General features: G+C 39.0%; 1 protein-coding gene across 1 annotated transcript in view; it reads right to left on the bottom strand.

Moving 5' to 3' along the window:
* CCDC178 (coiled-coil domain containing 178) overlaps positions 1-22,359 on the bottom strand; it is a 349,227-nt gene that overhangs the window by 79 nt on the left and 326,789 nt on the right. The window contains exons 22-23 of the mRNA XM_006091677.2: positions 19,952-20,086; positions 1-2 (exon numbers count right to left, since the gene is read on the bottom strand). The exon at positions 1-2 is cut by the window's left edge and continues 79 nt beyond it. Coding sequence (XP_006091739.2) covers positions 1-2; positions 19,952-20,086 — 137 coding nt within the window. The remainder of the gene's footprint in view (positions 3-19,951; positions 20,087-22,359) is intronic.

Here is a 22,359-nt window from a genome sequence, read left to right as displayed (position 1 = left end):
TCCTGTTTAGAAGCGACAAATAAAATCAGTAAGTACTCGTTAATTAAGAAAATGGCACGTCATTATGAAATCATACACGTGGAAAACATACAAACAACAAAAACAACCATCAACTCCATTACATTATCCTTATAGGAGACAAAAGGTGTAAACACCACAGAAGAGTGTTCTTTCCCTATGACCTAGGAAATTCTTCAAATTAAAAATCAAACGAACGTTAAGGAATAAAGTGAGACACTTAAAATACTCTGTAGCCTTAGAGATTCTTTTACCCCCATCAGTCTTGCCCCATTCCAATAGCTTTTAGATAATATATTACACAGAGAGAGTGAAATCCGAGTTATTATATAAGGCCAAAGTATGATGACTGTCACTAGGCTTTTCTTCATATTCCTTCAATGACTGATTCAACAAAGATTTTACTCAATGAATATATTTATTTATAGTAATGGGGGAAAGGAAAAATTCATCACCTTCATGTTTATATTCCAACTAGAGGCCTGATGCACAAAATTTGTGCAAGAGTAGGCCTTCCTTCACCCAGCTGCCAATACTGGCTTCCCTCTGGTTGCCATCAGGCACCTGGGACCCAGGCTTCCCTCACAGCTCTGGTTTTTCGTCCAGAAGGTCGTTCAGAAAGATGTCTGGTCTAATTAGCATATTACACTTTTAATATTACAGATGTGAGGAAAGAGACAACATACATGCATATGTACAAAGGTATATACAGAATTAATAAAATGCACGTATAAAATATAATATATATTTATAATTACTGCCTGCAGTAATATAGAAATCCCCACCACTTTCTTCTAAGCACATGTTTCTTCTAAACACAAACAAGAGCAAAATCAATAACATGAACAAGGTTAATTTTGATAATCTTGCCTTAAGGTTTATTTATTGCAAAATCTTTTTCTCAAAATATTCCATTATATAAAAAGTATTCATTTTTACTTTTAAATATTTAAAACCAACTATATATATAAAAGCCCAAAATGCAGTATCCACTTGGGAGTTCAACTGGGAGATCGGGAGTTTAATCACACACTCTGACGTGTGCTAACCATCAGGGGGCAGCACGGACTGAAGGAAGGCCCTGGCTGGCAGCTGGCAGCTGGGGCAGGGAGGCCCCAGCCGGCAGCTGGAAGGCCTTGATTGGCCCTGATCACTGGCCAGGCTTAGGGACCCTACTTGTGCACAAATTTCTTGCACTGGGCCTCTAGTTTACTATAAATGTGTGCTCTGGTTTTCAATATTGATTTGGTCTACTGCCATTCTAAATGCATGTTATAACTGAGCCATGATACATATAAGTGGTTTTCTGGGTAATTATTACATGCCTCATTCCTCAAATGCTTTTCCTAGCCTCTATACCAAAGGCTAAATTGCTTTAATTACCCAAGAAGTGAAACAATTCCTTAAAAGATCTGCTTCTGGGTGTCTCAGTGCCATCATGAACACATTTTCTAAAGAGAGACACAAAGGCTATACTTAAGCAGGTAAAAAACATTCCTATGGAAACTAAGTGCTTTGAATTGATAATTACAACTTAGGTATATAGTGAGATATATCTTGATATTTATTTCTTGGTGATATAAATACTTCTATACTTATTTACAAAAAATAAATTTATAAAATACCTTCCTCTAGGAATAGGAACATAACTCTAAGGGAAAAAATGGATATTTTATGTAAGAGATAAAAACAAAATACTGAAAATCTGTCTGAACAAAGACATAAAAGATCCATCCTGCTCTTAAAAGATCTCATAATTGCAATCAGTAAAGTTATATGAGAAAAATGTCCCGAGAGAAGAGTCCAAAGTGATAGGACCACTTATTAGAAATACGAATGTCCTACATACACAGAATATTGAGCCAATGAGTGGTCTAGAAATGTGCTTGTCTGTGTGGTTTTAGTCTTTGTAAGAACTTGTCTTGATTACGGAGACAGCACACGCGAGTGATGATGTGACTGAACTTGATCCCTGAAGAGAAGGACAGCACAGGGAAAATTTCACACAAGGTTTCGTTGTATGATGAGCACTGGTAACTTGCACGGGTCCACGTGCAAATGGGAGCAAGGCTGCTGGACTTACGCTCCGTGCTTTCCTACTGCAGACATTTGTCGGTAACCAAACGTTAGCTCCTGATATCGGAGGTGTGTGGGTCTATGGATAGAAATGGCCTATATTGTCATTCAATAGCTAGCCAAATGGAGGAGCAAGGAATCTCAACCTTAAATTTGTCTGATAAATCTAACTAGGCTGAGTCTTGCTTGCTTTCATAAGCAGCTAATTACACTGACATGTTATTTGCATAATAAAATGCCGGTTTGCATTCTGTTAACCTTAAATTAGCATTACATTTACAAACCTGATACTTAGGAGTGTTTCTAAGGTGCTCAGAGTCCATTTGCCTAAGTTAATAGACATTTCTTTCATATCATTTTTCCCCAGTATTGATTGGGGAAATAATTTTTTTTATGGTAAAGAGCAAATCCACTGTCAAACTCAAGCCCTGTATGAATTGTTAAGGAAAAGAAGAAGCCCAGTTTGGAATGAATGACATTTAAAACAGTAAGATTTGCATTTCTGTGTTTGTATGAAGTTTTGCACATGGTCACATTTTCAAAGCCAGCTTTCATTAATTTTATCAACATTTCTTCCTTTGCTTCATGCAAACTTCCTAATGCAGATATTATATCCAGTAATGTCATCTGCTGATGGATACCAGAGCAAAATATTCTCATGTCCCTAAATTAAGCATCCCATTCCTATATTGCTAACGGTCACTATTATGATTTATTTTAAATAAACCATTAAAATGTATAGCGGTCTGTACAAATAAAATCTAGGTTGTCCCTCTGTAAACACTGATCAGAGGCAATGAAATCAGGACCAACTTCCTTTCTAAACACTTCGGTTTTGCTGTTTGTGGGAAAGAGCTCTCTGGCGTGTTCTGAGAAAGGGACTTGGGTGCTATGGAGGTGAGAAGAGGTGACTCACGCTCTCTAGTTGTGTTCACACGTGGCAGATGGTAACATGGCTTTGAGGGGCAGGAATGACATTTGAAAGGACAATGAGGCACATACTTCACAGACCAAATAGGACTTGTACAGTTTAGTGATTTTTTTTTTTTTTTTTTTTGTAGCCCGAAAGACACAACGTTGCTTTAAGACCTCGCAGTCCCAAGGGCAGGACAGAAGTTAACTCCGCAGATCTGCGATGTGACGTGCAATTAATGCTCTATGAGGCGTTTGCCAGAAAAGAGTTCCATGGTCATCAGTTAAAACACTGATGATCATTTCAATTACCAGCTCATTTCTAGATCTGGGAATGTACTTTATTTTGTAAGTATGATTACATTCCTTTCCGAGTCCTCGTCTGAGCTGAGAGCAGAAATCTTTGGCCCTTGACTATTCAACAGGCGCCTTCTGCTCTCGGAAAACAGAAAAAGGAGGGACCCTCTGGACAGGAGAATAGGACTTTTCAGGAGTTTGTCTAAAAGAGGAGCCATTTTTAAGAGGGATGTAGAGACAAGTTCGTGTACAGCTGCCCTGGACATGTGTGAGCGGCTTTGTCACATTTCATCAAGAAGGGGCCACTGAGGTCACTTTTTAAATGAAGCCATCAAGTTACAAAAAGACTTTCAAGTAAACGCAACACAAAGAAATCTAAAAGGCATGCGGTTTCAGCTCTTTGATCTGTTAGACCAGCGTGGCCGCAGCTTGTTTGAACGGCAGAGGAGTGGGCAGGTCAGACCTCTGGAGAGGCGTGGGGAGCGAGGTCAAGCCTCCGAACTTAACCCCACATCCAGCAAGTCCAACGCCTTCCAAGGAGAAGGACGAAGGGCCACTCGAGGTTGTGTCGGCTCCGTTTCTGAATTGCAGGGCTGTGTTTTACTTTGGTGTGTTCAGAGCCATGAATGAACCTCCCTTAGAGACTTCCTAGCAGTGATGGCGAGCCTTTTGAGCTCGGTGTGTCAGCATTTTGAAAAACCCTAACTTAACTCTGGGGCCATGTCACATATAGAAATTTCTTTTTAAATATATTTTATTGATTTTTTAGAGAGGAAAGGAGAAGGATAGAGAGTTAGAAACATCGATGAGAGAGAAACATCGATTGGCTGCCTCCTGCACACCTCCTACTGGGGATGTGCCCGCAACCAAGGTACATGCCCTTGACCGGAATCGAACCTGGGACCCTTCAGTCCACAGGCCGACGCTCTATCCACTGAGCCAAACAGGTTAGGGCCACATATAGAAATTTTTTGATATTTGCAACCATAGTAAAACAAAGACTTACATTTTTGATATTTATTTTATATATTTAAATGCCATTTAACAAAGAAAAATCAACTAAAAAAATGAGTTCGTGTGTCACCTCTGACATGCGTGTCATAGGTTCGCCATCACTGTCCTAGAGGTCGGGTGAGGAATGTCTCTCCAAGAAAATAGCACCGTGACCTGGAGAGAGGTCCTTTGTGCGTGCATGGTGGCGGCGATGCACGTTGATTCATAGGAACAGGACGGTTTCTGTTCCCATGACTATCCTGGTGCAGCAGCTATGGCGCGTTTCCTTCCAGTGAGGGAGAGGGTTTGAAGTTCACGGCTGGGAGAAGTCCTGAGCCCCGGCGTTCTCTGTGGGTCAGCTGCGGGGCGAGCTCAGTGAGGACAGAGGGCAGGGTGTCCTCCACAGCCTTTCCTCCCACATTTGCTTCCTTTTGAAAACCACACGTGGGCCCAGGGGATGCACGTTAGAACTGGCAAAGGTGAGGAGTGGACAGGGCGCTTGACAACACGCCGCTTCCAGATCAATCTCCACGGCTCTCTAAGTGAGGCGCAGTCGCTGTACATCTTTTTTTCTTTCTTTTTTTTTTCGGTTGATTTATATTGTAATTAGGGCAGGGGAGAATCACAGCCAAGGCCAGAAGTGGGAACGTGGCACACATTTTTCATGCAAAGTTTTCCCCCCATAAGTCAGAGCACAAGACGGTATTAGAGGAAAAAAAAAACAACATGACGAGGAACTAATCGTGCTCAGGAACGTGATATGGGAGAATGCTAAATCATCTGTGATTTGTCTCAATGTATATATTTCAGTTGATTAAAAAAGCACATGGTGAATTGATCTTGCAGCTTATAAAAGCAATATTTCAGCTTCGGTGTTTTTTATTCTTTTTCTTTAAAAATCAAATTATCTCCCAAAGCATTTGGACTGAAGTTTATTAACAAGGCAATGCAGCTCCTAATGCGTCGCAGTGCGCTCTTGCAGAGGGAAGGGAGAGGTGGGGCTTTGCCTGTGTACACTGAGCCCACCTTCGGAAGGTGTTAAAGAACTCAAGGCTGCACAGCTGAGCAGTTGCGGGAGAAAGAAAATGGTTACTTTGTCTTTTTTTAATGCGACGTTATTAGATTTTTGGCGGGGGAGCATTCACAGGAAACATTATATTGCTGGATTTTAACTGGCAATTCAAATATTATCAGATTTCCAGAAAAAGTCAGAAATTCAGAGAGACCAAACCAGCTGCAGGCCTTGGGGCTGCAACAGAGGAGATGGGGACAGTCATGAAGCTGAGGTGACTAGCCAGGCTGCTTTTCAGAAAATGTGGTGGAATATCACTTATAATAACCGGGAAAACGGTCACACCTTTGACAACATACCAAATGATGGAGAGAAAGCGATGCTTTAATTTTTATTTAACATAGTAATATTAAAAAAGTGAGAAAAAGAGGACTATGAACCCTAAACCAATATATTCTAAGGGAGGAAAGTATTTTAGGAGTAAAAAACAAAACAAAAAACTCCAACAAAACAAAACAAACAATTCTAACAAATAAGACAAAAAAATAACAAAAGAAAACAAAAAAATGACAAAACAACAACACAAAAAAAAAACCCACAAAAAACTGGGAATCCCCCCCCACTTTGTGATCCTGCTAGATTCTTAGGGGGAAAATCCGTGGAGAATAACAGGTCCTAATTTTCCTTTAAGTGAACTAAATCTTTTCTACCTAAAATTCAATATAAGAAGTAAATAGAATTGGATACTATTTTATTTTTTCATATTTATTGTTAAATAATTAGCATACCTTTAATCCTACCTGTGTTTTCCTTCTCAGGGTATAATGTTTTCTTAGAGGAAAAACAAAATGTTCTGTGCTCAAAAATTTGGTAAACACTGAATAGTCCACCGCACTTTTTAAATAATTATAAAGCATAATAGCATATTAAACGGTGTCAGACGTTTTGAAAAACACACACACACACACAAACTTGCTTAACATTTTATTTTATTTTTATTTATTTTTTAAATATATTTTATTGATTTTTTACAGAGAGGAAGGGAGAGGGATAGAGAGTTAGAAACATCGATGAGAGAGAAACATCGATCAGCTGCCTCCTGCACATCCCCCACTGGGGATGTGCCCGCAACCAAGGTACATGCCCTTGACGGGAATTGAACCTGGGACCCTTCAGTCCACAGGCCGACGCTCTATCCACTGAGCCAAACCGTTCAGGGCACTTGCTTAACATTTTAATAACAAGCCATTTCGGACACTTACTGTCCTATTCATCTTTCACCTGCCGGCACTCACTGAGATCCCAAAAGATGTATTCTGGATAAACTCTATTGGTGTGAAGGAAATAAGTTAAAACGAGACCTGCGCTTATATTTCGGCCCTTGTACAGACAGGGTGAATTACCTTTCTCTTTCGTTTATTCATTCAACAAACACTCAGCTGCATTTGTTATATCTAAGGCATCCCCTGATGTTAAGATGGCAGGGGCTGTGGTCAGGAGTAGAAAAGCAGCACATTTTCAGGAAAGGTTCTTGCCACCGCTCCCGCCCCACCCGGTAGGTCCCAGTAGACAGGAACGAGATGGTGCCGGGTACTGTATACCAGGATTTTGTGGGTATGTGACTGAGATTCACTGAGGGGCCCGTCTTATTTTAAATATGTTTTTATTGATTTTTAGAGAGAGGGATAGAGAGAAACATCGAAGAGAGAGGAACATCATCAATTGGCTGCCTCTTGCACGACCCCTAATGGGGATCGAGCCTGCAACCCATGCATGTCCCCTGACTAGAATCGAACCTGTGACCTCTTGGTTCCTGGGTCGACACTCAACCACTGAGCCACACCAGCTGGGCGATGGGCCCATTTTTAAGGACACACATGAGAGTAGTGCATGTTGAACTGTGATGTGCTATGATGTAAGAGTTAACTGCAACAAGCCCAAACAGGACTTACATATCCTACTCTGAAGGTTTGTCTCCCCCCGCCCCCCCGCAATGTGTGTGTTCACAACTTTTGCTTAGGAATCACCTTCAAAGCCAACGTTATAACTGTCAGAAAGTCTCTTGCTCCTAATTTCAAACAAAAATGGTATTAATCAAATTAATCACTCATTTTACTCATCGTTCTTGGCTCTGAATTTGATTGTTCTAAAAATCTAATCAACACACATGAAAGAGACTTGGCATTGTCTATACACTTGAAAGTGTATGCTGTGGGTTGTGAAGGTGGCTCCAGAGCTGTTATTAGCAATGTCATTAGACCTCACAGTGACTGCTAAATGCTTTGCTTATAGAAGTACAGACCAGCGTGCCGCGAAAATATTTAAAAACGTGCAATACCACCCTCACTGGTTTGGCTCAGTGGATAAAGCGTCGGCCTGCAGACTGAAGGGTCCCAGGTTCGATTCTGGTCAAGTGCATGTACCTTGGCTGCGGGCACATCCCCAGTAGGGGGTGTGCAGGAGGCAGCTGATCGATGTTTCTCTCTCATTGATGTTTCTAACTCTCTATCCCTCTCCATTTCTCTCTGTAAAAAGTCAATAAAATATATTTTATAGATAAATAAAATGTGCAGTATCTGACTATTTAGTCAGGGGCACTGACTTCTTTTCCCTTAGATCAGTGGTTCTCAACCTTCCTGATGCCGAGACCCTTTAATACAGTTCCTCATGTTGTGGTGACCCCCAATTTCATTGTTACAAATTGAACATAATTAAAACATAGTGATTAATCACAAAAACAATATGTAATTATATATGTGTTTTCCGATGGTCTTAGGCGACTCCTGTGAAAGGGTCGTTCGACCCCCAAAGGGGTTGCGACCCACAGGTTGAGAACCGCTGCCTTAGATTGTCAAATAAAAAATGACAACAGCAACACAATATCTGGTGTGAATGAATCAAAATTATACCTTTTTCTGTCATATCAGCAAATAATCTACTTTTTGGTGTGCCACAGAATTTTAGTGACTAGTTTATGTGTGCCATGAGATGAGAAAGGTTGAAAATCGTTGGTATAGAAAGTTATGTGTGCCTTGCATTGGCAAAATGTAGTCTATCTTATTTTGTAATAACATAGGACAGATATTTATCCCATTCTTGAACTCATCTTTCTTACTCAAAAAAATTTTTTGTCACCTTGCCCAACTTAAAAATTGATGAGCAGAATGAACTTATAGAAATGTTATATTTAATAACCAAAGAATGAAGGAGCCATTTATAGCTCATACACACATAGGCACTTTTCTCCTCTTGCAAAACAACGATTTTCAAGACTTTTGAGGAAGACATGCATATATCATGTATGTTGTAGTGATATGTCATATTAAGGCCATCTGTACATTTTAGACAGGTATGTCAAACAACATGCATTCTACACTGCATCTGGCACTACTGAGAGTATAAAACTGAAAAAGGCATTGTTTGCCTGGACCCAATCTCTCTGGTGAAAGAAATTAAAGATGTTAAGCTTTAATAAAGCGATTGTCAGATACAGGTATGAAAAAACAATGTCTGGACCTACAGAGGCAGGAAAACATATTCACCCTGTTTGGGAGGGAAGGGAGTTGAGGGCACCAGAGAGAACTGGGGAGCAGTGACGGAGATGACCTCACAGGAACCAGAAACGGTGTCAGGCAATGTCTGGAGGGAAAGGGACACGTCTGTCTTGTTTCCCATTCTATCTCTTTAATACAACTCTGTCGCTGTTTAAAGAATATCTGTTTAACAAACAGAAAGTAAGGATGGGAGGAAAAAATGGTGGAGGCTGGTGTGTAGTTGAATTCCCAAACGAGGATTTGTAGAGAGAGCAGAGAGATGGCTGTTAGAAACAAGGGCCACAGAAAGCGAAAACCAGTCTTTTCCTCTGCACCCCCTCATTCTCTCTCAAGTGCCTCCTCCATTTCCAATGACATTACATTATTTGATGCTATCAGCTGTCCAAACTGAACTACTGCAAGAGCATTCTAAGAAATCACCTCACCTCCAGTCATGGCCCTGGAGTTTAAACATCTAAACAGCTACAGAGTTTAAACATCTACTCCCCTGCCCGCTCACTACCCACCTACATTCTACTTCCCACACGCCAGCCACAGAAATCTTTCTAAAACCCAAATGTTATCATATCCCTCTCATTCTTCATACTCATCAATCCCCGTGCCCCCTCCTTCTCACCTAATATCATCAGGATAAAGCTCCAGCATCTTTCCATATCACACCATGACTTGCCCATCCGCAGCTATAACCCGACTGCATTCATGTGAGGCACACGGACATACTGCACGTGTTGTCATGTGCAGGGTTCTTTCACGTCTGGATCTGGCTGCCCTGTGTTTGCTCTGGAAAGTCTTCCCACGGCCGTGGTGCACTGTCACCGCACTTACCACCCTGCATCGACCCTGCCTCTTCACCTGTCTTTTCTCTCTGAGCCTAGATTTTTCCTGAAGAACTGCATTGGGTTCATTTTGTATCTACAATGCCTACAAAGATATTTGATATTTATGGAAATAATGAAATGTTTCTGTTTTTCACATCAGACACACACACACACACATAGGTATGCTCCCAGATCTTGGCCATGTCTTAGCATTTCAGGATTTTCAGAAACAACTTGCCTCTCTATTGCTTGGTAAATTCATTCCCTATTCACTTGGCCCTTCTAATTGGTGTTATTTGAATTTGCTGATTGGTTTCTATTAATGTTTCCTTGATGTTTCATAATGCCTTTTGGTCAATCAGAATTGATGCAAGCTTTCATTATCTCAGGTATTTAGTAATAGGTGCTACTTAACTACAAATATAGTCTCTATTGTTCTCTTCTCTCATAAAAAGCTTATGTGACCATTTTCTCCCAAGTATTTTTCTTTTATCCATTTGCTAGCCATCAGAGTCCATTTTCTTCATTTATTAGATGATCTGATTTCTCTCCTAATATATATTTAAAATGTCTTTTATTTATTTTGCTCCATCTGGTACTAACTTACACACTTTTTCTCTTTTGTTTTGCTTGAAAAGTGACTTAGTTATATTTTTGTACTTTAAAACATCTTTTTTCTACACGCATGTTTAAATGAGAAAGATCAAGGAGCCATCGTGAATGTCTCTATTTAATAAAGCCAGATGTGTGAGAGAGGACGGTAAAGGCTCAGATGCTGGACTTCGATATATTTCCTATCATGCATGCTATTTATATGCATGCATAGTAATTTCATATGCATGTTGGTGGATTTTTTGCAAGTTTAAAAATAAGTATGCAAATTTTATTCAAAACTCAGAAATACAGCATAAAATGTTTTTTTGTAATAATGATCTAAGTCTGGATACTATGTCATATCACATAATACAGTTAAACAGCCACTTAGCTTAACAGATGCAATGATTATGGCATATGCTGTTTTCAGGCAAATATGCATTTTGCAATTAGAAAAAAATATACCTCAGAGATACACACGCTCTTGTCTACAATTGCAGGCCCTAATGACCACCATTCTACAACGTTTTTTCCTCCTGTTTTTGTTCTATAGCACTTGCTTAATTGTTCTCCTAACTTTCGGTCTTCTCTTTCTTCTTTGATGGGTGGCATGCTTCTTTCCAGGTTCACCGGGAGGCGGTTACTTGCCTTCCTTTCTCTAATTTTCTCTGTCTTCATTCACTTCCTCAAGTGCATCTTCTTCTATGGCTTCACAGCCTGACCACAACACTTGTCATGGCCCCGTGTCATCTCTGTGCCAGTCAGTATTGCTGTTGCTCAGGGGGTACCTCCGTCTGGGGTCCCACTCTCCCAGCAAGCAATGTATAACCTAAACGGACTATCAACTGGGCTTGAAGGGCCCTACCCATGACCCTTCCTTATTGTTTTGGTTACCCTGAGCTCTATGAGGTGGCTGTTGCTCTACTCTGTCTCACCCTGATAAGCCCATTGTTTGAATGAGTCGGTGCCTTTACGCCTCTGAAATGCCCACCACTTCCCCTTCTTCTCCATTTCCTTTGCTGCTCCTCTAGTACAGGATCTGACCCGTGCAGATCTCCATTTTTTTATGGTAGCTTCTCAGCCACAGTTCCCAAATATTTTCACTGGAAGTCCTAACTAGACGAGTTAGCTTTTAAAAATGTCACTTGTGTACTGTCACTCTCTTAAAGTAACGATCCGCTCTTAGCTGCACCCAGTTTGCTCCTCTGCCTAACTTCCGTTGTCTTCCACAATAGATCCACAACATACATGCAGAGCACGCACCTGATCTCTGTCTCCATCTTCATCTCTATCTCTGTCTCTATCTTCATCTCTGTCTCTGTCTGTACCTTCATCTCTGTCTCTGTCTCTATCTCTGTCTGTACCTTCATCTCTGTCTCTGTCTCTATGTTCATCTCTATCTCTGTATCTCTGTCTGTACCTTCATCTCTCTGTCTCTATCTCTGTCTGTACCTTCATCTCTGTCTCTGTCTCTATCTCTGTCTCTATGTTCATCTCTATCCCTGTCTCTATCTCTGTCTGTACCTTCATCTCTATCTCTGTCTCTATCTCTGTCTGTACCTTCATCTCTATCCCTGTCTCTATCTCTGTCTGTACCTTCATCTCTATCTCTGTCTCTATCTCTGTCTGTACCTTCATCTCTGTCTCTGTCTCCGCCTCCGTCTCCGTCACCAGCTCTCATGCCAAACAAGAGCACTTCGTGGCAGCATGTTTCATTTGCCACAGCACGGACTGAGAATCAGGGAACATGGGATCTGCATCTGGCTCTGCCATGTACTTGCTGTGTCATGGGGTGGCTCATGTCAGCCCTTCAAGAGTTAATTTCCCTTATTTTTACCATGGGCCTGATAAAAATATTCCTTCCCAGAATTATATGCGACAGTTAAATTAAAAGGAACACAGATTGCAAGTATAAGGTGCTATAGGAACACCGGCTAGCAGCGGTTCTCAACCTGTGGGTCGCGACCCCTGAAAATACATCCTGCATATGAGATATTTACATTATGATTCATAACAGTAGCAAAATTACAGTTATGAAGTAGCCACAAAAATAATTTTATGGTTGGGGGTCACCACAACATGAGGAACTGTATTAAAGGGTCGCGGCATTAGGAAGGTTGAGAACCACTGAATTGCTGCTGGAACTCGCTGGCTACCCCGGGGCTGTCTGCGTCATACAGTGCAGCTTCCTCCATTTCTTCTCAAAAAGACTCGAGCAAAACATAGCCTTGTGAGGTGAGTGTGTGGAGCATGTGGAAGAGACTCCCCCATCTTAACTTTTAGGAGGTAAGGACACCTTAAAGGAGGCATGGGCAGGCTTTCCTGCAGGATCACTGTGATTTCTAATCTGTCAGGATAAATATTTCTAAAGAAGGAAAGAGAGTTAAAAGGAGAGAGGAAAGATAAGAAGAAGGATCAGTTTGACACAGTAAAACTAACATTTTGTAATCCAACATCAGCCCCGGATTTTGACTTTGGTATGAATCAGCTGGCTGAGAACTTTCTGATCCAAAACAGGGAAGGACGCCAGCTGGCAACTCCAGCAGCTAAATGCGGAGGTCCTTCTCGTTCTATAAAAAGGTGTTCGCAAGAAACGTGCATTTGACTTATTACAGAAGGGGAACGATCTGACCATGGAGTCGTGCAGTATTTGCTAGAAACTGAACGTTTAAAGGCCTATGAGGAGAAAATTTTTGACCATGTATAAGAAACGTTTATGCCATGCTTTGCTCACTGCACTAACAGATGTTTTTATGTTTTTGTCTGTTTGTTTTTTTGCATCTAAAATGGTGTGATGCTAACCTAGCAGCAGGATGTGGGATCAACTCTGCAAAATGAAATTCTCTTGATCAAACAGTGTCGGCAACATCTATGGGCATTTGCGGCTGGGAAGGTGTGAGTCAGGGGCAAGTGGTTAGGAACCCGAATGTACTGAGGTAGCATTGGTGAGTAGTGGGGAGCCTTATATCCATCATGAACTAACTTAGCCTATTTACATAAAGCTGCAATTTTAAAATTAGGTTGTTAGGATATTGAATGTCATATTATAGGCTATGTAATAAATATGCCCAATGAAGAAAACTGGGATATAGGAGAATGCTACATATTTCATAATTTTATACTAAGCGGCGGAGTTTTCATTTTGGTAGGTCATTTGATTCTCTGCAGGTGGCTACGCCTGCCTCTGAAGAGAGTCCTGAGTCACATGCTATGCAAATGAAATGCGATTATCTTTGTGGGTAGCATGGTATGATTTGGAATAAGTCTTTAGGTCTAATATAAAGATCCTTCGAATAAATCATCCAGCTAAGCTTCTGTGGCCCCAAACTCCTAATTTAAAAATGTTGATAAATGAAGTACCTCTTTAGTTAATAAATGAAGTATCTCTTTAGTTATCCTTTGTCAGCAACATTCATTTTAATGGAAAGTGAGTTTACAGGGTTACATGATTGAACTACTGAGCCACGTCAGTGTTGGCAAATGATGGGCTAAATTATTGATGTTACACACTAATGAATTCTGATGAGAAATAAAACACAGACATTACATTTCAAGTGGTTCATAATTATTTTTGTACTTTAAAAGCAATTTTATTCTTTTTCCAAATCATACTGGTTCTGTACAACAAAAACATAGTTAGTGATTATACCAAAATTATTGAGTTTGCGGCAAAAAACACTCTTGCAAGTTTTCCTTTCTGCAATGATGATATTATTCACACTAGGTTTCTGATTTTTTTTTAATATACTTCTGGGAAAGGATAATTAAATTAAATGTCTAAATTTTAAAACCAGTGTCTTTAAATAAGATAATCTGCTTTGCAACCATGGTTAGCATTTCAATAGATGTGTTTATCATCTGTGATGTGTCTATCAACACATTTACTGGAGATGTTATTTCAGGTAATGACACATACAGAGGGACTTCTGTGAAGCAGCTTTATTCTAGCAAAGAAGGTGTCTACCAATGTGTGATAGGAAAGAAAGTGTGGACTCTGAAATGATAGGCGGTTGACAATGATTGGGGCAGGGTCATATTGAGGGAAGTCACACCGAGAGCTATACATTCCACGATGTGATGACAGCCTCCTGTCATGTTTCCTTATGACTTAACTGTCCCAGATGGAGACTTCAATTCTGTGGTTCTGTGACCTTCCTTCTGACTAGTGGAGTGACTAGTTACTGGAGATCTTAGTCTGATTTTTAAATGACAGGGATCAAAGTAGAAATCACAGTAGATGAGGTGTTCGTCCAAAGATTCGTTACTTGTTAATCATGCGTGTTTGGACAAGTCCCCGAGCTTCTCGACAGCTCAGTTACCAAACCCGCTACCTGGGGCAACAGGCCCTCTTCTCCTATCAGAGAGGGTTGTTACAAGTCACACATCAGATATGCATGAAACTGCAACCTCCTAGGAACATATGAGGTCAATTTATTTCTGATATTTGCCTAGACCAGTGATGGCGAACCTTTTGAGCTCGGCGTGTCAGCATTTTGAAAAACCCTAACTTAACTCTGGTGCCGTGTCACATATAGACATTTTTTGATATTTGCAACCATATTAAAACAAAGATTTATATTTTTGATATTTATTTTATATATTTAAATGCCATTTAACAAAGAAAAATCAACCAAAAAAATGAGTTCGCGTGTCACCTCTGACACGCGTGTCATAGGTTCGCCATCACTGACCTAGACTCTAGTTCATTTTAGGGAGGTCAAAATTAGTGTGAAAAATATTCCCTTTACCAACTGAGGGATATGCTGCAGGGAAAGGAATGGGGAGAGTTTTCATGCCAAGGTTCACTCAACATGCCAGATTATTTCCCTCTCACAGTAATAGATGCAGATCTGTACAAGTATAAAAACCCAAAGGGAAGACGTCTTTCATTGCGTTGGAATGCGAAAGGAGATGCCGTGCTGTGGTTCTCACTTGGTATACACTACATGAAATTTTAAAAAAACATGGGACTTGTTTAATCTAAACTCTGTAACATCCCATTTCCACATTAAGGTTTTACGGGCTCATTTTCTTCGTCTTCATCATTTTCTCTTTATCTATGGTAGAGTTGACACCATATGTGAATGACAAGGCTACTTCAAATTTTATCTCTTTAGTATTTTATTAAATATTTTTATCTTAATATCTTCCTCATTATAACTGTACTGTTCATTGTTCTATAATCTTGATACTCTGGGATGAAAAATCATGTGTCTGAGTTAAACTCACATCAAAGCAGCATCGTTATATAATGATGATGCTAAGTTGTATGAAAAATACCTACTGGGTATGCTCCATTAGTCACTAATTTTCAAACTTAAAGTCCTGTCTTTGAAAAACTCCTCTCCCCCACACCACTGACATGGCTCCTCCACTTGAAAAATGTACTGCCTGTATAAAGTGAATTTAAACATAATACAGATGCTGAGTATTATTTTGTTTAAGTCCAAGAAAAAATCAGAACACATAAAATTTTATCTCTTTCTAATAAAAACAGTTATAGATATGTTTATTTTATTTAAAAAATTTTAAAAAGCAATACATTTTGGTTTTAACATGCTATTTAACATAATAAAGGAGGCAGGTAATTTAATTTGGGAAATTTAACATTGAAAAATGCTTTGTTAATCTCTTGAATCTACATTATTTTGCTATAAGTGTAAAATGAATGTATTTCCATCTTAGATATCAATATTTAAATAGAGGTTCTCCTTTGTTTATTTCCAAATATCTTTTATGTGTTTTATTTTAGTGAGTTTTGTTTTCAATTGATTTCTGAGAGAGGAAGGGAGAGGGAGAGAGAGAGAGAAAAACATCAATGATAAGAAAGAATCATCAATCAGCTGCCTCCTGTACCCACCCTACTGGGGATCGAGCCCGAAACCCAGACATATGCCCTGACTGGAAATCAAACCATGATTCCTGGTTCATGGGTTCATGCTTAACCCCTGAGCCATACCAGCCAGGTTCAAATATCTGTTAATTACTGATTTTTATTAAGTCCATTGTGGTAAAAAACAAACATATTATTCACTATAGGATTTCAATCCTTTTAAATTCATTGGAACTTGTTTTATAACCCAGTGCATGGACCATATTTGGAAATGTCCCATATGCACTTAAAATAACATATATTCAGCTGTTGTTGAATGGAATGCTCTGTATGTCAAATAGGTCAAGTTGGTGGATTGTGTTATTCAATTCTTCTATTTCCTGATTGATTTTCTTTCTGCATGCTCTATCAATTCCTAGAGGTAAGTATTAAAATCTCAAACCGTATTAATGCATATTTTTATTTCTACTTTAAGTTTTTTCAATATTTGCTTAATATATTTTTGAAATTTTATTTTTTAATTAGATGCATATACATTTAGGATTGTATATGTGCCTGATGAATTGAGTCCTTCTTTTAATAAAATTACCCTCTTTATCCCTGGTAATTTCCTAGTTGTGAAGTTAATTTGTCTGATGTTAATATATCCTTTCCAAATTATGCTTGGTGTTACATGCCATGTATTTTTCCATCCTTTTACTTTTAACCTATCAGTGTCTTGTATTTAAAGTGTATAATTTTTAGACAGTTAAGCTTGAATCTTATATGTTTAGCTAATGTGACTGTATCTTTTTTTAAAATTGGGTTTTTAGTCCATTTATACTTAATATAACTTTTGACATGGTTGAATTAGGCCTACAGAATTGATTTTTTTTCTAGATAGAGAATTCTGGGTTCATTTTTTCTTTCAGCAGTACATATTTTCTGGCTTTAATAGTTTCTGATGAAATGTTAAACTTTTATTTCTTTCTTCCTGAATGCTTTTAGCATTTATCTTTTTAAATTTGTTTTGTCTTTAGTTTTCAGAAATTGACTACAATGTACCTACGTACGATTTCTATGTATATATCTTTTGGGGGCTTCTCTGAGTTTACTGGATCTGTAATTTATGTTTTATACCAAAATGACCATATTATTTTTATACTTTTTATGTGTTAAGTGCACTCCTCTCTGATAGCTAATAAGTTAAGCTATAGTAATACCATGAGAGTGTGGGAGCCCAAGACAGGCTGCCCCAAAATATCCCATAATGGCACAATGATTACTTTAAGATTACTTGACAAGCAGCTGGGGCCAGAAGGGAACCTTGACCTTTGTCTCCTTGAATTCAGGAATAGCTCTCTTAAGTGAAAGGTGTCCTCACTGCACTGGGAGACACCCTTTATCACTAGAGTTAAACAACTCAGAGCCAAAAGTCTGTATAATCAACTCCTATTGCCTCTTTTCTAATTTACTATTTTTTTCACATTCATCACTAAATAAAAAACCACAACAAAAAAACAAACTCAAGCCTCATTCAGAGTCCTTTATATGAGCACTAACTTTCTTTGTCCTGTCATTTTCTCAAATTTATTATTACTTTGTCGAAATAATACAAAAAGGTGCCTGGTTTGATCATTTCTTTGAGCCTTATTTTATGATCTGAGCACCAACCATACTGTGATTCTCCAATACACACATGTTAAATTGATGTTCTTCCAGTTCATCTGGTCTTGTGTCAATTTTATTATTTTATTACTAGTCCAGACACAATTCTTCCCCTCCCCAATAAGAAGAAATCCCTAAAAAGTACATGCAAAATTTTAGCACTTGGTTTGAAAAATGGCCAAGAATTATTTACGGAATGTTCAAAGCATTCCTGGAATATCAAACCTAAATTGGTCAGCCTGTTATCTGTAGCCTTAAGAAAGATCTTACTTTATCTCTTATCTTTCACTATCTTCCCCTGAGAACATTTAATCTCAGTAATGGAGACACAGAAAGCTGCCCAAGTACCCTGGCTAAGAGCAGGTCTCCTGTCGCCAAAATATGTCAGCTCCACGTGTTTTAGTCTCCTCTTCCATAAATGGGACCACTCTGAGAGCATCTCCTAGCGTTCTTTGAGAATAAATGTATAATTTTTTTTTTTTTACACAACAGATACTTCTAGGTTGGTTTTTTTTTTTTGCTTTTTTTAAAATTTAAAATTTTTATTGTTTAAAGTATTACCTAAGTCTCCTCTTCCCCCTCCACCCCCTCATTGATCACAATACCAGATATCAAGCTGTATTACAAAGCCACTGTTCTCAAAACTGCCTGGTACTGGCACAAGAACAGACATGTTGACCAATGGAACAGAACAGAGAACCCAGAAATCGACCCAAGCCATTATGCTCAATTAATATTTGACAAAGGAGGCAAGAGCATACAATGGCGTCAAGAAATGGTGTTGGGAAAATTGAACAGATACTTGCAAAAAAATGAAACTAGACCACCAACTTATACCATACACAAAAATAAACTCAAAATGAATAAAGAACTTAAATGTAAGACGGGAAACCATAAAAATCTTAGAAGAATCCATAGGCAGCAAAAAATCAGACATATGTCAGAGCAATATCTTTACTGATACAGCTCCTAGGACGATGGAAACTAAAGAGAAAATAAACAAATGAGACTACATCAAAACAAAAAGCTTCTGTACAGCAAAAGAAACCATCAACAACACAACAAGAAAGCCCACTGCATGGGAGAACCTATTTGCCAATATATTCTCCAATAAGGGTTTAATCTCCAACATTTACAGGGAACTTAGACAACTTAACAAAAGGAAGATAAACAATCCAATCAAAAAATGGTCAAAGGACCTAAATAGACACTTTTTGAAAGAGAACATACAGAAGGCCAGGAGACATATGAAAACATGCTTAAAGTCACTAATCATCTGAGAGATGCAAATCAAAATGACAATGAGGTACCATCTCATACCTGCCAGAATGGCTATCATCAACAAATCAACAAATAAGTGCTGGTGAGGATGCAGAGAAAAAGGAACCCTGGTGCACTGCTGGTGGGAATGCAGACTGGAGCAGCCACTGTGGAGAACAGTATGGCGTTTCCTCAAAAAAAAAGTTTTTTTTGCTTTTTAATAGAACAAGGTGATGTGGGTTTTGCTTTGGGAGGCCATGTTTTATAATACTGTAACATTTCCAAGAGTAAAATATTAATTTGAAAATATTTAAGTAACTTTAATAAAAGAGTCTTCACATAGTCAATATGGGTTTCTAAAATAGATCATTGTCTTAATTTTAAGACAATTGAGCCACTGAAAGTTTTTACTGGGACGGATGGATGGTAACATTTCACAGCATCGGGAACCATATTTACATTCTAATGCCAAATCGCTTATTTCTCACATAGAGTCAGTCATCTCCAGATCCTAGAGGAACAAGCCTCTTGCAAAATGGAAGGGAAAAGAAAACATTAAGTAAATGCGAGTGGCATTTTCACTGCAGATTCCACACCAAAGGAACAACACAAGGCCACTGTGGACGGTATCTTTTAAACAGCCGAGGCCCATGTGCAAAGCCTGGGGATTTGAACATGTATATTTACACCAAAGATATTTATTAAAACCCATCCCGAGGTTTGTGACAAATCAGTTCATTCTCCTTTCCCCCCCAAGAGTGCGTGGTGTATACGCTGACTTACTGAATCCATCCTTCATGCCATCTCGGCTTATTAAAGAGGTTAGAAATGTATCAAACTCTGGTGGGATGTGGTGTCAGTGCTTCATCACACTACCCATCGTTTGCTTTTCAATCTAGATCGAGGCGATCTTGCCTCCTGGCCTGCCATCACCTACCTGCACGGCTAAGATCTTCTGAATGCTCTCCTGAGATTCCGCCTGGGACTGGGCCAGCCGCACCCGGCTGTACAGGACCACCAGCCGGAGGTACTTCTGCCACCTCTTGTGTATCTGCCTCTGCAGCTGACAGAGCTGAAGGGAAGGGGGCGGGGGAGGAACACAAGTAGAGCAGGAGAGGAAATTAATGGCAGTGTTCAAGAAGAATGATGGAGGGAAATATAGAAAGCAGTCAATAGCCCACTCTGCACCGGGCGGACCCGACAGGAATTTCACAGTCTCTTGGCTTTTCAGCCCACTCATGTGCACTCATCAGAAACCAGGCACATCTGGCCGCCAGGATGGGGGGTTAATTTTCTCTAAATGCCTCAGCAGTTTTGTTCTAGCGGAGGCAAACTCTGTGACTGCAAAGCTGATGAGTAAAATATTTCTCCTTCACCCAGTTTAACTCAAAACCGATAGCCTCGGGACATATTGAACCTTTCTTTAAAAAAAAAAAATCTTCTAAAGCTGTTTTGAATGGCACATCAGGTCAAGCCAAAGTTTAAAAATGCAACTTGGAGACTTTGATGGACACCGTTGCTTCTTTTCTTCCTCATAAAGCTTACCATGGCTTGGCGATGTGTGCTTCGGAGCGTGACAAAACTAAAGAGAATTAACTTAGCTATCAACTGCTGAGGGAGAACAATAACAGGAAGAAATTTCCAGCTAGAAGTCCCTATTAATCTACCTCCCTCTGACTGCGTGACATGGAAACATCGCACTGCAGCAAAGTACAGTGGATGCAACGTTTAACACTGAGTCTATTTGGAAAAAGGGAGACTTCGGGAGGGGGAGGGGGAGGGGAAGGAGGAGAAGGCATTCCATACCTTTTGGAAGTTTAATATAACACCAACCAAACAAAAAGCACAGAAGTTCAATCAAGACATTTGTCCTTCCAGCTAGCACAGTCACGCCAAGCAGAAATGTTATAATCAGGTTATTTTCAGAGAAATAAACTTTATACAAATGAATGGTAAAATCCATATGAAATTTACATGTAACATATTCTGTCACTGAAACCTCGTTTGGATTTTGATAGTGTGGATAATTGTTTATGTTGATTTTTTTAGTGTGTTTTGAAGAATAATAAACACCAAAAATTTCATATCAAACATTTCTTCATAATAGAATAAAACGTCGCAAAATATAGCTGTTGCATGTTCTATTACTAATCTGGGTACTGGTTGTATGTAAGGGATCCTTTGTGAAACTACATCAAACGGTGCGCGTATAACTTGTACACTTTTCTATATGCATAATTCAATAAAACAGTTTACTTACAAATAACACTTTTTAAGAAGTTACCTGGGGTTGCATGTGGTTTATTATCATTATCTTCACTATGCATTATAATAACCAACACATAGGTATTAATGTAATTTCGTTTACAGTAATATGAAGTCTCTATTCTTGGTTAATCAGTTAATTTAGGAATAAAATATAACCTTAAAAACTATAAATATTTAAGCTTGCTAAATGCTTCAATACATTACCTGGAATTAGTTTATGGGCATACCCAATAATTTAGGCTATTGGATTGAAGAATAACATCACTTTTGAAGAGAAAATTTGGCAATATTCATTTTATCTTCTATAATATTTTAACATATATTTACAGAAAATATTTTAATAGTTTCAATATAATGTTAAAATATTTTTCTGCCAACTCTGACAGCCAATGAGGGGAAGGTATTCTTTATCTTAATATACTCATTAAGACATAAGGACATCTTAGTCTATGTATTACACAATTATTGTGGTATCCACAAATGCAACAAAAGGCAAATAAAAGAAAGGTGAGTTTTAGAGGAACACCCTAAAGCAGTGGTTCTCAACCTTCTGGCCCTTTAAATACAGTTCCTCATGTTGTGACCCAACCATAAAATTATTTTCGTTGCTACTTCATACCTGTAATGTTGCTACTGTTATGAATTGTCATGTAAATATCTGATCTGTAGGATGGTCTTAGGCGACCCCTGTGAAAGGGTCGTTCGACCGCCAAAGGGGTCGCAACCCACAGGTTGAGAACTGCTGCCCTAAAGGGAAGGTAACTTTTTCAAGTGGCAGATCTTCAACATGTGGGAGGTATTACAAGGAGGAGCTCATCAACCAAAGGGATCTGAATAGTAATGTTTCCCACATGCACACCTCACAGAAGCAGCAGCGTCTGTGGACATTAAGTCCCGCTTATGCAGTTTCTGCATTCTAGCTTGAGGTAGCTACAAAGGCCTTTAATTAGTCCATATGCAAATATTAACTGCAGCTGCTGAAGTAGAGAAGTTCCTTAAGTATCAACTAAGAAAGAATAGTATCTCAAAAAAGATATTTTTGGGGAAATCTATAGTCCTCTGGAAAAAGAACCAGGA

This window comes from Myotis lucifugus, unplaced genomic scaffold, assembly GCF_000147115.1.
Source record: "Myotis lucifugus unplaced genomic scaffold, Myoluc2.0 scaffold_93, whole genome shotgun sequence".
Lineage (NCBI taxonomy): Eukaryota > Metazoa > Chordata > Mammalia > Chiroptera > Vespertilionidae > Myotis > Myotis lucifugus.
Note: the sequence above shows the minus strand (reverse complement) of the source record. Positions and strands in the feature narration are given on the sequence as shown.